The sequence below is a fragment of the Thunnus thynnus genome, chromosome 24 (genome assembly GCF_963924715.1).
Source record: "Thunnus thynnus chromosome 24, fThuThy2.1, whole genome shotgun sequence".
Taxonomy (NCBI): domain Eukaryota; kingdom Metazoa; phylum Chordata; class Actinopteri; order Scombriformes; family Scombridae; genus Thunnus; species Thunnus thynnus.
Genome location: NC_089540.1, coordinates 18,996,605 through 19,013,593, shown reverse-complemented (window position 1 = coordinate 19,013,593; position 16,989 = coordinate 18,996,605). Strand labels below are relative to the sequence as shown.

The 16,989-nt window shown below is 41.1% G+C and overlaps 1 protein-coding gene across 1 annotated transcript; it reads left to right on the top strand.

Annotated features, from left to right (window-relative positions):
- Positions 1 to 1,858: 1,858 nt before the first annotated feature.
- On the top strand, positions 1,859 to 13,468 carry LOC137177039 (inhibin beta B chain-like). Its single transcript, XM_067583120.1, has 2 exons — positions 1,859 to 3,010; positions 8,375 to 13,468. The coding sequence occupies exons 1-2, from the start codon at positions 2,614 to 2,616 to the stop codon at positions 9,142 to 9,144; spliced, it is 1,167 nt and encodes a 388-aa protein (XP_067439221.1). The 5' UTR covers positions 1,859 to 2,613; the 3' UTR covers positions 9,145 to 13,468.
- The last annotated feature ends 3,521 nt before the right edge of the window (positions 13,469 to 16,989 follow it).

Sequence of the window (16,989 nt, the reverse complement as noted above, 5' to 3'; positions counted from 1 at the left end):
TAATCACCAGCTGGAGGTCAAAGGTCACCTCAGGCTGCCTTCATCATCAGCGGCTGCTGCTGCTGGATGTCTCGTGCTGCGAGGAGCTGATTTGGTTTTAGAGTTTTTACTAACAAATGTTGTCCAGACGTCGACTCAGACCGGGCCGGCCTGTTTACATATGTAGATGTATTTCTGGAGGTTTATAAGTAGTTAAAACACTACAGTGATTAATATTAGTCATCAAAATCAACATGAACAACGATTATCTTTAAATTCTTGAGGTGAAATTATGTGGGAAGCAATTCTGGTGTCATTTCTTTACTCTACTTTGAGAAAAGTCTTTTTAAAGACACTTTAAAGCATAAAAATCCAGATTATTTTCTTACAAAGTGACTGTAAATCACTTTATTAAAGGAAACTTCAGTGATACTATAACATAAAAACACCTGTAGGCACATTAAGATCAGCTGATTATGGCTGGATGTGATCCAGGGTTTATGTTATGTTGTCACACGTTCAATTTTATACGAGGTTTTAGCAAACGTTTAACATTGTTATTCTATATTTTATGATCTTTTATGTATCTCACGTTCAAGTCTGTGCAGATGAATCCTCCCTGAAGGCAAATAGAGCAGCTTCAAAGAGTTTTAAAGACAAATATTAAAAACATATATATTTAACAGCTATAATCTTTCAAATAAAACATCAAATTAAGATTTTATTTGTTGAGCCTCGGGGTACAAATCTAAAAATAGAACCTATGAAATCAATAAAAGCAATAAACTCAACATTAGAAGAGAATAAAAGAGTTTAAACTTGTTTTTAAAAGTGGTAAATAAATGAAGCAGATCCAGTTTAACGATTTTATATAAAAACATCAGTGGTGAAAAGTGATTAAACACATTTACTAAAGTACTGAAGTTAATCATCCATTTTATAGTATTTAACACTTGTTCTACATTGAACTGACAGTTACTGGTTCAGACTTTATATAAAAACATGTGATCAGCTTATAAAATGTGATCTATTAGATTAAACTGGTATTTAAACGAACTAACATTAACTCACTTCTTACACACGTATGAATGATAATAATAATCTAATAATATGATATTAATATAACTTAACAAGCTTAATGAATCCTTTAAATACAGTTTCCTGATCACATCTTTACCTGTAATGGATTAATTTAACCTTTATGTTTATTGTTCAGGTCAGATTTATACATTTGAGAGCAGTAAAAACATCTGAACCAGAACATGCAAACAGATTTCAACTTTTCTGATTTTTATGTACATTTTTTTATACATAGAGAGTCTCAGCTGAGTTAAATTTGTATTTATATCACATGTATTGGACTCATGATGGTTGTTATGTTCTCCTGTTTTAAATGATAAAAGATAAATGAGATAAATAGTGTAAAACCTAAAGAATAAACTCTGTCTGCTGTCTGAAAGCTTCGTTACAGACTGATTGATGAAGGTGAAATAAGATTATTGGTTCAGAGGTTTGTTATAGAGACTAATTATGAGTATGAACTGTTTTAATGTTTATATGTCTATAAATAAATAAACTGAATATAGTTTTTTGGGGGTTAAATGAATCAGTTGGACTACATTTGAACTTACTGCTGATAAAAACATGTTTTCCTCTATAAATGACTTTCAGGATATAATTTGGGATTAAAGTGCAATATGAATCCCATCAGAGATAATTCACTGGTTTCTCCTCAGGGACTTTTATTAACACCGCCCCCCTCCCTCTCCCTCTCTCTCTCTCTCTCTCTCTCTCTCTCTCTCCCTCTCTCTCTCTCTCTCTCTCTGTCTCCTCATTGGCTCCGCCCTCCTCACTTTGACCCCCCCTGTATATAAAAAAGTTTTCGGTGTGTGGCGGCTCCCCGAGTCCCAGACGCCAGAATGGAAACGCTCCTCGATGCGCTGACTGGCACACCTCCTCGTCCTCCTCCTCCTCTTCTTCTTCTTCCTCTTCTTCTTCTTCGTCTTCTTAATTGCGCATCGGCACTCCGGCAGCAGCACAGTGGGAGTCACGACCAGCCACGTTTGAAATACATTTAAGAGAACAGAAAGAAGTGAGGATGATGATGATGAGTCACCTGGTGCGTTTGTGGACCAGAATATGATGGATTGAACTTTTCTTTTTTTTAAAAAAAGAAAAAAGAAAAATGTGGAATATCTGTGTTTATGGAGTATGTTGAAGGGAGACTTCCAGCTGGGCTGATGCTGATTAATGAAACCATGACACGTTTTCTTCTTCTTCTGATGCTCTTTGTGTGAAGCTGCTCCAAAACTCAAAGTGTTTCCTATAATCAGGAGTAAAGAGGAGTCGCCTTCACAGCTTTTTGTTTTTACTTTGACAGGAGAGAAACTGAGAAAGACCAAAGACATCAATATAACGATGTAATAAAGAGATTTCCTGCACACACATCCTCGAGTGAATGGAAATAAACTGCACCGACTGGCATCAAAGTGCGTCAGACCTGCGCGGACCGCCGTTACGCATGGAGACAGCTCGGCACTGAGACGCTTTTTCTTGTCCGTTCATATTTCTTTTTATGATTTTAACTCTGACAAAAGAGGGAAAAAAGTTATTCTACTCCTCCTCAAACAGAAAATGAGTAGCTGTCTTTTCCGGCTGGCACTCTTCGTGGCTTGCGTCCTCTCCATCCGCTGCACCGCTGCGCCCGGTACCGAGGCGGAGGCGCACACGGCGTCCCGGGATACCTGCGCGTCCTGCGGCGTCGCTCAGCCGGAGGACCCTGACTCGGGAAAGCTGAACGTGGACTTCCTAGAGGCGGTCAAGAGGCACATCCTGAGCAGGCTGCAGATGCGGGAGCGGCCCAACATCACGCACCCGGTCCCGAAGGCGGCCATGGTGACGGCGCTGCGGAAGCTTCACGCCGGGAAGCTGCGGGAGGACGGCAGGGTGGAGATCCCCAACCTGGACGGACACGCGATGAGCAACGAGGTGCTGGAGGAGAGCTCGGAGATCATCAGCTTTGCGGAGAAAGGTGCGTGATGGAGCTGCAGACATCTTTAATATCAGGCTGCAATTTGAGGGTTTTTTTTCACATATTTTCTTTAAACAAGCCACTTTAGCATCAAGTTCATTCAAGAAAATTAAGAAAACGCTTTGATTTCCCTTCTGAAATGTTCAAATACTCGTAGCAGACATTGAGTTTGCAGGTTTATTCATTTGTTTTCCAGAAAATGAGCCTCAGCTGAAGGTGAAACGCTTTGTGTCTCAGCATCCTCACAGGCAGCACAGATGAGCTGACAGTCTGAAGGATCAGCTGAGACACACAAGATCATGTAACTTGTGCTGCTTTTCATCAAAAACATCTCATTTAATCTTGAGAAATAAAAAACATCCTTTAATCATCCACTTTTTCCTCCAAAATACACAAACATCCAGAGATCCGGAGATGAAAAACATCAATTTATCAACAAAAAATAACACATTTAACACGACTTCAAACTAAACTGTTAGAACAGACTTCATGACGCTCTGCAGGTGTGTGTGTGTGTGTGTGTGTGTGTGTGTGTGTGTGTTTAGGACACTTGTCCTCATGAAATTTAATATGTGAAACCATATTTGATGCATGTCGGTGATGAATCAGGTGCTGCTGCTCGGGGACGAACATCAGCCAACTCTGCTCCCTCTGTGTGTGTGTGTGTGTGTGTGTGTGTGTGTGTGTGTGTGTGTGTGTGTGTGTGTCTATTTACCGACTGATTGAGAAACAACCCAGAGCAGAGAACATGCTGATGTTGAACAGATGTTGACACAAAGGGCCTGAAATCACTCCAAATAAAAGCGGAGATTGTCTTTAGTCGCTACCGGCATCGTTTTGTGAAACATTAACATAAATATCGTCGAGTTTTTAAAGCTTTTTAATTATATTTTTTACACATCAACAGCTGACTTGCTCTTCTTTTGCTTTGCTGTCTGTTTAATGGATGTTAGACTGTCATTATATGCTGGTTTCTCCCCAGTTAACAGCCCAGTTGGCCCTTTAATGTCAGGCAAATGTCTCCAGAAACAAGTGATGATTTTATCTCATTTAAAACCTGTTTGTTTGTTCTTTAAGTTAAAGCTGCACTTAAAAGATCATTTCAAACTTGTGATTTAGCAGGTTGCTTCTCATTTGTTGCACCTGTCAGTGTGTCGGATGGAGAACTAATGAGATTTTAAGACTTGTGTCATTCAAAAAGTGGAATTTTAAGTATGAGCTCCTCTGGTGTGTTCATGTGCTTGAGGAGAAGGTTGGACATCTGGGTCTTCAGGCCCCCCCCCCCCCCCCCCCCCCCCACCACCCCCGTGTTACGTTCACTTTCCTAGAAAACCAAACGACTCCAGAAACATAAACTGATGATGGCAGCTTTTGCTCTGCGTCGGCGGAGGTTTTCTCGCTCCCCGCTGAGAGCCTTTTTAGTTTCAGATGTTTCTCTCTCTGTGGCCGCTGTGTTGCAGACCTTCCACCTCGGCGCCGTCCGCTTGCCAGTTGGCTGCGTTTAGCGTTTCGCTGAGCGGCTGCCAGCGGGGACATGGCACGGCGACAAGGCTCAGAGGAACAATTTACTCATGGGCGGCTGAAAGGAGCAGCGCTGAAAATGATCAACGACGCCACCTGCTTTCGCCCACGTGTGTCCGTGTCTCCGCTCTCCTCTCAAAGCGACGGCGCTACACAGAAAACATCTGCTTTCCACATCAACAAATTGCTGCTTCGTGTCGGCACTCGGGGCTGTTTGGAGCTGTTATTCTCAACCTGTGTGTGTGTGTGTGTGTGTATGTGTTCATTATGTCATGTGTCTGAGTGTCATTTGTCTCAGTTTGTGTTGTATTTGAGCTTTTGTGTCTCTGTCACATCTTTGTGTGTGTGTGTGTGTTATTGATGCTTTTTTAACTGTGTGTGTGTGTTTCTATGAGTGTCTGCGTGGGCGTATACATGCATCTACATCCAGGAGATTGTGTGTGTGTGTGTGTGTGTGTGTGTGTGTGTGACATGGCAGGGTTGTGTTGAATCAGTCCCCTCAGTATAAGGTCAGAGCTTTTGTGTCGGTCGTCCTGCAGCCTGAATGCAGATTGACGGGCTGAACTCTGCAGCCTGGCACCCCCATTACAATTCACAGTGTGTGTGTGTGTGTGTGTGTGTGTGTGTGTGTGTGTGTGTGTGTGTGTGTGTGATCTAACTACAGGCCCTACTATACAGTATGAAGCAGCACTGTGACTGGAGAGCACGGTGCTGGTGGCAGTGGGTCACAGTTTGTAGTCCTGACTCAAACTTTTCATGAACTTCTTTGCAATTTTCAGGAAAATCAATAAAACTCAATCAATCGATCAGTTTGACACCTTCGGTTCAGGTTTTTTTGAGCTTCCTGTTGTTGTTTTTTCATGACGTCATAGATGGAAATCATCTGATAGAGAGCTGATGGCTCAGTTTTGGCTCCAAACAGCATTAAAAAACCTGATGATAAAAATCTCACCTAAAGGTCCATTTAGTAGCGGCTCTGCAGCTTTTGATCACATGTCATGATCTTCACCAGCAGATGGAGTTTGTGTAGTTTTTGAGTTCTTGAGAACTTTAAAGACTTTTTTGTCCACGTTGGTTTAAAAGTTGATGTGAAGTCTTCAGAGAACATGGACAAACTACATCTGCTGATGAAGATCATGTGACATGATCAAAAGCTCCACAGCACCTACTAAATGGACCTGAAGGATTGTTGTGTCAACTCAACTTCAGACAGACAGATTTAGAGTGAAATGTGTCAATCTGTACAACCTTTAAAACACACACGTGACAAAATCTTTACTTGTTTGTTTGGAGCCAAATATGGAAGAAACTCAGCTGATGAATGTCTGTCTCTCCAACCAGTCAAATTTAAACTGGTACCAGTTTACAATTGGCATCCCAGTTGCAGGTTTTCTCTGTCACATCGTGTTGCAGAAAATATTTCAACATTTCTGCAAAAAAAAAAAAAAAAAGGGAACAAAATCAGATTTCATCATTTTTTTTTAATGTAATTTAACCTCCTGGTATGTCGTCATCTATTTGAGAAGTGACTCAGCGTTTTTTTAAACCACACACACTTCAGATGAAGATTTACTTCCTGTTGAGAGAAGTGGTGTTGATCTTATTTTTTTTAAAAAAGCCCAATTTTAGACTTCTCACTGCGACGCTCGCTCATTCATTTGTTGTGGAAAAAGCGTGTTGAACTTGAATGCTACACAATTACGTCATTGCTGCAACACACTGCGGTTTATTTATCTGCCTGTTATTATTCACTCACTAAACATTTGTGGCCTTTAGCAGCAAGAAATCAAGACCCAAATATTTGTCCAATATATAACGTGGAGCCAGTTGGAAACAGCTGCATGCTTTTTCTATTTTAATGCATCACTTTCTGGACGTTTAATATGAATTTATGTGTGAGCCGCCTGCGTGCTGCTGTCACTCCTGTGTGTTGCCTTTAAGTTTATCTTGTCACGGAGTTCATTTTATCTCATTACCATCTCAGACAATGGAGCTGGTCGTCTGTGACAAATGAATTCCCTGTCAAACCCGTCAATTAACTATCCTCCTCCGTCTCATTGTACGGCGGACACTCCCCGACACACACACACACACACACACACACACACACACACACACACACACACACACACACACACACACACCGCACCCTTCTCCTTCAGCGTTTGTTTATATATCTACATTACAGGCGTCTCAGCTTTGATCCCTGCAGTTTAGGATAAGTGCGCGAGTCGAGAGTTTGAAAGAAAGAATATGTGCAACAAAAAAAAAAAAAATCTCACCCGCAGCTCAACTCTGTTTTCATTTCGCAGGCGCTTTATCGTTGTTGAATTTGAAACGGGGGGGGGGGGGGTGACGACGGCGACGGCAGCAGCAGCAGCAGCTCTAATCTGCCAGCCTGCGTTGTTCAGCGGTGTGTGATCTAACATCCAAGCTGCTGAGTAATGACTCAGAGATAACCTCGTCATCTCGTGATAGATGAGGAGATACGCACACGGAGGCCGCGCTTCCCCTTTGATGACTGGCAACAAAATTCTGCTCCCCTCTCTCAGAGGAATAATCTAAAGCATTTTAACCTGCAGCCAGGTCGTAAAAAACACACGCTCCGTTCTGTTGTACATGTGCAACTGTTCATCTATGAAATCTCCACTTCAACCACTGGACTCTGTGTCCTCTCACTGATTTCCCGCCGCCTGTCAATCTCAATTTATCCCCCGATCAGCTTCGCTCTGAGTTCAGGAGGTTCAGACCTGACGAATGTTTCTAATCTTCTTCACCTGACAGCTGTCCATCATGTCTTCTCCTCGGTAACAAAAGCAGAAAGTAAAAAGGTTTTTTATCCCAGTAAGCACGGTTTGATCCGCGAGGCCGTTGCTTCTGGTCTTGAGTGCACCGAATCCTGTTTCACCATCAATTACTCAGGAGTACTCTCAGGATATTTATATGTCTCTGCTCAAGATCAAAACTTTATCCTTCCTTAATGGGAGCGCTGGCGTGCAGAGAGACACACAAAGAAACTCACAAACCCAATAAATGAGATGAATTGCAAATACATGAGAAGTAGTCTGGATATAATATAAATCTTTCTTTTTGCTTTGGTTCAGGACTTTCCTCAGGAAGATGCAATGGAAACACAGAACTTTATCTCTGGCTTTACTCAGCTGTCCCCCTTCCAATCCTTTTTCTGTCGTCCCACAAATGAGCTGATGGTCGCTAAATAGAAAAGACTGTGACCATTTGCAGTCTGTTGCAGCAGCGGCTCTCTGAGAAGCAGCTAATGTCATGTAAATGGTTTTTCTTGCGTCTTCATTCTTCCGAGTTTGTTGCTGCATCTCCCGCACTGCCTGGCCCTGCCGACGCGCTCTCAGGCCTCTTTGTGAGGACAGTTAGGCTCCATAAGATCTCATTTTCAGGCAGCATTCACCACAAAGCCTTTGAACCTTTGTTTGCCGCTCTCTTACGCTCCCTCCCTCCCCTTCCTCCGCCTCATATTTGGGCCGAGTCGGAGGCCAAGTGGCCCTGCGCCCAACACCTTCCTGTCACGGTCCGCAGGATCTGTGGCTGAACTGAGGAGAAGCCGGGGGCCTGTTGTCTCACTTTAAGTTGTTCCCAAGTTCACACCCACCCCCCCCCCCCCCGTCCTCGGCCTCAGGCGCTCAATCGCCTTTGTGACCGTCTGGTCTTCAAAACGTTCCACATGACAGAGCTGATATAAGTGTCCACCTTCAGTTAAATGACCCCTGTTCTTGCAGCTTTTCACAGTGTTTTCAACTCATTTAAGACGGTTTTGTCTCACAGGCTTTTGTGTTTAATCAAATCCTCTGATGTGTTTGTGTTCCTCAGATGACATCGTGACGTCCAAGTCCAGCCTGTTCTTCCTGATCTCCAGCGAGGGGAACCAGAACCTCTTCGTGACGCAGGCCACCCTCTGGCTCTACTTCAAGCTGTCCCCTCTGGAGGTGCGTTCGAGGCGGAAGGTGACGGTGAAGGTTTACTACCAGGAGCCCGGCCTCAGCAGCAAGTGGAACCTGGTGGAGAAGCGCGTGGAGCTGAAGCGGAGCGGCTGGCACACCTTCATGCTGACCGACGCCGTCCGGTTGGTGTTCGAGAAGGGCGACCGGCGCCAGAACCTGGACGTGCGCTGCGAGGGCTGCGAGGCGGAAGGCGTCACGACCGTCCTGCTCAACCACAACGACGAGTCCCACCGGCCCTTCCTGGTGGTGCAGGCACGGCAGGCCGACAACAAACACCGGATCCGGAAGAGGGGGCTGGAGTGCGACGGCAGCAGCAGCCTGTGCTGCCGCCAGCAGTTCTACATAGACTTCCGGCTCATCGGCTGGAACGACTGGATCATCGCGCCGTCGGGCTACTTTGGGAACTACTGCGAGGGGAACTGCCCGGCCTACATGGCGGGCGTCCCCGGTTCGGTCTCGTCCTTTCACACGGCGGTCGTGAACCAGTACCGCATGCGGGGGATGCGCCCGGGCTCCATGAACTCCTGCTGCATCCCCACCAAGCTCAGCACCATGTCCATGCTCTACTTTGACGACGAGTACAACATCGTCAAGCGGGACGTTCCCAACATGATCGTGGAGGAGTGTGGCTGTGCTTGAGTATGTTTTTATTCCTGTTTATTTAAGGTGGAACTGAAGAACTTTACTGTAAACAGTTTCACAATATTACAACAACAACAACAACAACAACGAAAAAAATGAATATAGAAACAGAATATTTATGGACGATGGAGAAAAACATGCGCACACACAACCTCATCCACACATATCTACACACCTTCATGTATGCCTGCACAAAAAAACTTGTATATATATTTATGTTTGTTGATATATTTCGTTATATTCTCTGGTGGAAGACTGTTTTAGTCAAGAAACAATTCAGTCTCCTTCAAAGGGACGTGAAGAGTTCTCTTCCAAATCTTTAAATATCCACTTCAATCAATATCTAAAGTTCTTCATTAAATATCTCTAAGATAGTGAGGATCTTTGTCAGAACTTGCGTAACCTACTAGCCTTTAAAAACGCAGCATCCATTTGATTTAATTTCCTGCTATCAGTCACGTTGTTAGAGTAGGTTTTCCACTAGTTAAGAAGTTTTGGAATGAAACTCTTCATGCGTAGAACATAAAACCCAACCTCGAACATGATATATCGTCTCCGGAGGAGGTGTAGGGAGCCTTACATGAGTCACAGAGGAGGTTGGGGTGATTCAACTATGCCTCTTTCAAGGAACAATGTGTGCAAAAACACTTGGGACAAGCACTGAAAATGTTAATGACACCAGTCAAGCTTCACCGACGTACAGCACTTCTGACGTGTTAGAGAAACTCTTTTTTTTTTTTTTTTTTTTTTTTCCAACGATAAAAAAACGGCTTCAAGCAAATATGAACATTTGGACGCATTCCAGAAACGGATGGAAACAGGAAAAACATGATCCGTAGAGACTTTTCAACAAGGTTTCTGTTACACTGATTCTGTCACAAAACCATGAAATAATCTTCCGAACTGACAACGAGAAAGGTCGACTTGCCGACGTGAGGTCACACCTGACATTCAGACAAAAAAAATCTTAACTGTTAGGACGTTGTGTTTCTGATCTCGGATTGTCGGGACACATCTTTCCCCCAATTACCTTCATTGTTGAGGAAGCACTGCTGCTTGTTGAGTTAGAAACATTTTAAACTCTATCAACAAAATCCTGACCAACCCTACCCTTAAATTACCAATTTGTGTGCCCAATATTCTTATTTCTTTCCCTAAATTCAGAAATTTGCAACAAATTAATCAATCATTTCCCTTAAATCAATCATTTGTGCATCATATTTGCTCAAATTACTTTCAATTTTGGCTGTTAAAGACAACATCTCAAAGTATTTGAAGGAACTGTCGACCCAAATTTACCGCTGACTGGAATCTGCAGATTTCAATAGTTAGTTAACAACACAAACTCTGTCCAGCTCTTCTGATATCTGACGTATTATCCACAGTTTCAATAATTCCTAGCCTTCCATATGGCGTCTGCATGATGGCCCGAACTTCCACTCTTCCTATTAGTTTTTTAAATCGGGCAAGTAAATAAAATAACCTAAATAAATCGATTGCGCCAATTTGTGCGCCCAATATTTGTATTTCTTTCCCTAAATTTATAAATTTGCAACAAATTAATCAATCATTTATGCCTCCAAATTACAGAAACGTGCATCAAATTTGCTTAAATTACTTTCACTTTTGGCTGTTAAAGACAAAATCTCAAATTATTTGAGAGGACGATTCAGTATTTGAGGGAACAATTGACCCAAATTTACCGCCAACTGGAATCTGCAGATTTCAAGAGTTAGTTAACAACATAAACTCTGTATTATCTATAGTTTCAATAGTTCCTAGACTTCCATATGGCATCTGCATGATGGCCCAAACTTCCACCCTTTCTATTAGTGTTTTAAATCGGGCAAGTAAATAAAATAACCAAAATAAATCTTTAGTTTTCCAAGGACTGTGCCGTTTCACCGCTCCAGTCAGAGGTCAGAATAACAGTTCAACAGTGTTTAATCACCAGATGAAGGTGGTGAAATGAATATCAGGAATGAACTCACACATTTTTCTGCCTTTTGTTTCGTTCGGGTGTCACAAGTAAAAACCTTCCTTCACCTTGTTGTCGCTTCACACTTCCTCCTCCTCCTCGGAGGGTAAAAAGTTCGATTCCTTCCAGTTGTCACAACAAATTCTCTCATTTCAAGTCAACGAAAGTGAAAAGTTTGCTCGTATCGCTACAGTTTTTTACGTGATGGCGCAGCAGCAGCAGCTTCGCACATTTCCCGACGCACACTTTGATAGCACTTGCAGATTGAAATGCCTTTAACAAGCCCGATGTTGGCGCACCGTTGCCCCACAGTCCTTCTAAAAAGAAATAAGTGCCGCATGAGCTATGCAATGTATAGTATTTACCCGTATAAACCAGACAAGCTGAACTTAAGCTCTAGTGACAAACTATCACCAATACTTGAAATGTAAGTGTGGCACGCAGGGACGGGTTTGGGGTTCCGGCTGGGAGGCGGCGGAGGCGGATACTTACTGTCCTGATGAAACATCTTTCTGTTCGTAGGTGGTGAAGTCTGATCCATGTTTGAAAAACCCAGCAGGTCTTACAAAAATGGCGAACTGGCTGCCGTGATTCCTAAAAATGACCTTTATCTTAATGGTTCCACCAAATACGCCGTAGAGGAAACACTTTCCCAGTCCAGGAAGAGCAACTTTCAAGGTTGAGGAAAGATTGTGGTTGGATTAAAGTTTGGTAACAACATCGGTTTTGGTTAAAGATTGAAGAAGTAAACACATCCTGTCTTAAATCAGCGTCGACTTTTACTTATTATGTTGATAAAAACATATAAATGTTGTTTTTAGGAGACGGTCGGGGAGAAAGACTGTTTTTTCGCTGTGCAGTGAAGAAGACTTTTATGATTTGAAGACTCTATTCCTTCAACCAAACAAACACATCAATCAAAGTGACATATCTACTTGTCCATCCCGTATGGCGTATGAAAAAACAATTAAAGCACTGTAGAGCAATGCTCCCCCCCCCACCCCCCCACCCAAGGGGACATGACATAAGTTTAAGGGGTCGGAGATGATTTTATCACACAAAAATGTTTATTTTTACAGACCTTCCCCTCGATTCTGAGCTGTTTTCTTGTGAATTATTGGACAGTTTTACATTTTTCAAGCCTCAAAAAGCATTCAAATAAAACAGTGTGAGAAGGATGAATGACACAAACAAGACAAGAGGAAGATGTAGTTTTGTTTGAGGGTGTCACAAGCCAAAAAAACAGTAGGGAACTGTTATGAAATAGCAGTAAAATGTAAAATATGATCACTGTAGATAAATAAGCAAGGTGATATGTCACTGTGGTTGATAAATAGAGTTCCTGGAGGGACCTGTTGGGTTTTTCAAGAGATTAGTTTTACTTCCTTTTTGTAATAATCCATTTAAAAATGTCTGAAATGTAAAAAGAGACACAAACTGGGGCTAACTTTGACCCAAATGTGATGCATGAATAGTGATTTAGGAGTCTAAATGGATGTGTCTCGGTGGAGTTCCCATCATGGCCTGTTTGGCACGGTAACACACTTTGAGACACAGTTTTCAGGCCTCAAGTCTCTTTGACATCACTTTGATGTTTTTTCAGGTTAAAAAAAAAAAAAACGTTTCAGTGAACCTGTTATTTCTTCCAGTCCGGTACGTTCTGCTTCTCATTCACAGGCTTCACCGGTACACATTTAAAAGAAATACCTGAGCTTTCAGGTACTCACCTCCTCCTCCCCGCCTCCCGACCGCCGCCCGACCTCCGACCTCCCTCTCCTGCCACTGTAATCTTTCGCTTATTCTTCAAAGCGAATGTTAGAATATTTGCACTGAGGAGTTGCGTGACTAGTAATAAGAATAAATAAAAATAAATAGAAACTGCCATTGAAAGAAAAAAAAAAAAAAGTTATTTTTATAGAAGCAAAATTGAGCTCTGTTCAAATGTATTATACCTAATCATGGAACCAAAGAGGCCAAGAGGTTTAGCTATTGAGAGATGGCGATGCCGTCATGTTTTTGTTGTTGTAAAGTACTTTGTGACAGTTAAAAGAGGCCTAAACACTGTATCAGGGTATAATATCAGTCCATAATCAGCTTAATCTCTTTTCTATTTTGTACCTAGACATGGAATATTTCATATTTTTTCATCAAATTACTTAAATATTCCTAGTTTTCTTTTCTTCTTCTTTTTTTTTTTTTTTTGTTAGCTCTTGTTCCAGAGTCATTTAGAGTAAAAGCACATGCCATCTGATCCCTGTACAGTCGATGTAACATATGAATATGCTTTTGAAATATTTTGTTCTTTGTAATTGTTGAAAAATAAATTTCTTATTACCAATTTTATGGATTTGTTGTTGCGTCATCAAACACTAATGGAGGAATATTTGGATCAATGTGTTGAATGTGGCTCCAACTAAAGGAAATATTGTACTTTCTACTCCACTACATTTATTTGACAGCTTTAGTTACTTTTCAGATGCAGATTTGACACAATGGATAATATAACAAGCTTTTAAAATACAACACATTGTTAAAGATGAAACCAGTGGTTTCCAACCTTTTTGGCTTTTGACGTCTTACAAAAAGCAGTGTGTAGTCGGGGTCACATTTCACATGTCTATGAGTTGTTAACAGCTCCACCAAATAGTGATTTTTCCCTCTAAACTTCTCACATGCTTTCATTTCAATAAATGTTCAAATGATCCAATATTTCAGCAAAAATCAAAGATTAGAGAAAAAGTCCAAAAACTGAAAACAGATTTGTGTATCAGAACTTTGTTTTTTCTTCTTTCCTCTCCCATTAATCATCTCACCACCCCTCAGATTTATCTGCTGACCCTTTGGAGGGGCCCGACCCCTAGGTTGGGAACCACTGGACTAAACTAGCTAACTGTATATAAAGTAGTGTAAACTAGCTCCACCTCCAGCAGCTACAACAGTAACATGCTGCTCTAACACTGATGCTTCACTATTAATAATCTAATGATGTCATATATAATAATATATCAGTCAGAGGGACCAAACCACTACTTTTACTGCAATACTTTAACTACATCAAGCTCATAATACTTATGTACTTTTACTGCAATACTTTAACTACATCAAGCTCATAATACTTATGTACTTTTACTGCAATACTTTAACTACATCAAGCTCATAATACTTATGTACTTTTACTGCAGTACTTTAAGTACAGATGTGTATGAGATGTTAACAGCTGGGTATCTCTGGCGGCTCAAACAGGTGTTTTTTTCTGCCACGTTTGCCCAGATGTGTTGATATATTTCTGCATCTTGTGATGCCAAGAGGGAGACGTCAAAGCCCAGAAACATTCACTACACATGTTATTATCAGCAGAGGGATGATGTTCAGGTCATATTTTATATAATATGAAGATGTCATCAGTGCCAGTTGCAGCATTTCTGGAGCTCTATGTAAGAGTTTGACTGCTTTGCCAAACATTTAGACCTGGAGGTGATAAAACTGGTTAAAAATAACATTCAGAGTGAGATAAAACTGATATATAATTTGAAGCAGGTCCAGTTAAACTTTGATGGAAACAAGACTTTAACACGTCATTCATGTGAAGTGATGAGTCATATTTCTTTTTATCTAACTACACGACACTGTTAGACGAGTTTTAACCTTCTAAACTATTGTCCTTCTGAGAATATTTGAGTCAAGGAAGAATACGTCACATCTATCCACAGGACTGAAGCTCCATGTCCTCCATGTTCTCTGGAAATGTGCTGATTTTATACAACCTGGCATAAATTCATATACTACAATTAAAAACATAACTATGGTTGGTATTTAACAGGCTGCGTCCAGGATGTTTAGACTTAAATTTGACTGTTTGATGCCAGTTAGAGAATATAAACACGCTATGATCCTTTATAATAAACCACAGTGTCTGAATATAATATTCATTAATGTAAAATATTGTCTAAAGTTATAAGTTTCCTGAATTAAATCAGGAAATATCTGATCAGAGAATGAGTGAACTAGTGCAACGATTAGTCGATTAGTTCCCAACTATTAGATTAATTGCTAAATATTTTGATAATCGATAATCGTTTGGAGTCATTTTTTGAGAAAAAATATCCAAATTCTCTGATTTCAGCTTCTTAAATGTGAATATTTCCTGGTTTCTTTAGTCTTTATGACAGTAAACTGAACATCTTTGAGTTGTGGACAAAACAAGACATTTTAAGATGCCATCTTTGGTTTTGGGAAACACTGATCGATATTTTTAACCACTGCTAATCAATTAATAGAAAAAAATAATCGCTATAAAACAAGCATTTGATTTCAACTTTCAATACTTGACATTTTTCTCCACAAGATGCTAAAAGACGTTTCAACTGATTCCTGACAGTTTGGAGAAGAATTTAACTTCCATCTTGATAAATTTACAGAAAACAGTTAATACAGAAAATATGAAAACTAAACTAAAACTTCTAAAACCCTGTGTGTGGTTGTGATTATCCATTAACCTCAGTAAAAAGTCTATTATATGAACATGTTTACTGCAGTTAGACAGAAGGAGACTCCGTCAGAGAGTAAAAACAGTCACAAAAACGCGCTTTTCCAAAACTTTCAACAGCTCCAATTAGTTTTGCGCTGAGCATTAGTGTAAATATTCCTCTCGGCGGCTGGTCGAGTTGTTTCCTCGGGGCAGGGAGTAAGAACAGACCCCTCTATAGAGCTCTATATGCGCCCACTCAGCCATACAAAGGCTCTAAACAGGCCTAATTATACCTGAGTAAATCTCAGCAGGACTTCAAGGGTCAAGTGTTTGACCTCTGGGGTCACACCCTTCATGATTGTGAGGACAGCGGAGCGGTGGCCGTCCTCACAATCAGGAAGCTCGTGATGTTGGCTGGTTTTGTTTTTTGTCCTGTAAACGTGTTCACACGCACGACGACGACGAGAAACGTACAGAACGTCTCACGCGGACGTCCGTCAGAAGTAGAATTGCTCCCCTAAAAATAATCCGCTAAGTGTCTGGAGAAGCTACGAGAAACGCGGCTGTCAGACGGTGTGAGATGATACGTTTCAGAGAGAAAACAGTCGCCTCTTAATCTGACAGGCGATGAAGGGACGAGTCGACATTGTCTGCTGCTACTCAGGAATGAGACATCCATCAAAGACAGAGAAGAAGAACTTAAGTGTTTTTTTATTTACATTTTATCTCATCTTGCTGGAAAAGTTGCTTGAAATTGAGGGTAAAACTTTAACTGGTTTTAAATAATTAATTTTAAAAAGTAAGAAGTATATTTTTTAAGCAAAAATGTCAATTATTCTTTACTTCCAGCTTCTCAGATGTGATGATTTGCTGCTTTTCTTTGTTTTATATCGTTGTAAACTGATTACATTTCGGATTTAGTTGTTTTGTTAGACAATTTGTTAGCCGACATTTTACAGACCAAATGATGAATTCATTGAGAAAGTGATTTAACAGGAAATAATCATTACTTACAGGCAGAGAGTTTATGGCCACATCAAGTAGTTTTTGCGCAATAAACTGCACAAATGTGTAATGTGATTAGGAAACACAGCGAGCCAATTTTTGTCACATTTGCTTCTAGAGTTGGCACATCCAGGCTACTGTACTTTGGTGCTTCTTCTGTCTCAATGACGAGTCCAGCATGCATTACTGGTGCACATAAAATCAAGTTGAAGAACTGCAGTTTGAGGTGGTTGTTGTATAGTGATAAAACAAACTGATAGCAGCTTTAAAAAATGCGCTTTAATCGTGCAGTGTGGAACTTGTGTCTCCCCCTTCTGGCAGTGAGAGTAACTACAAAAACACTGTCAACATGCTTACGTCATATGTCTACTCCGTCGCTATTGTTGCGGCC

Coding starts and splice junctions, on each gene's coding strand:
- LOC137177039 (XM_067583120.1), top strand. CDS start 2,614: ATGAGTAGCTGTCTTTTCCGGCTGGCACTCTTCGTGGCTTGCGTCCTC. Junction 3,011..8,374: donor CATCAGCTTTGCGGAGAAAG/GTGCGTGATGGA, acceptor TGTGTTCCTCAG/ATGACATCGTGACGTCCAAG.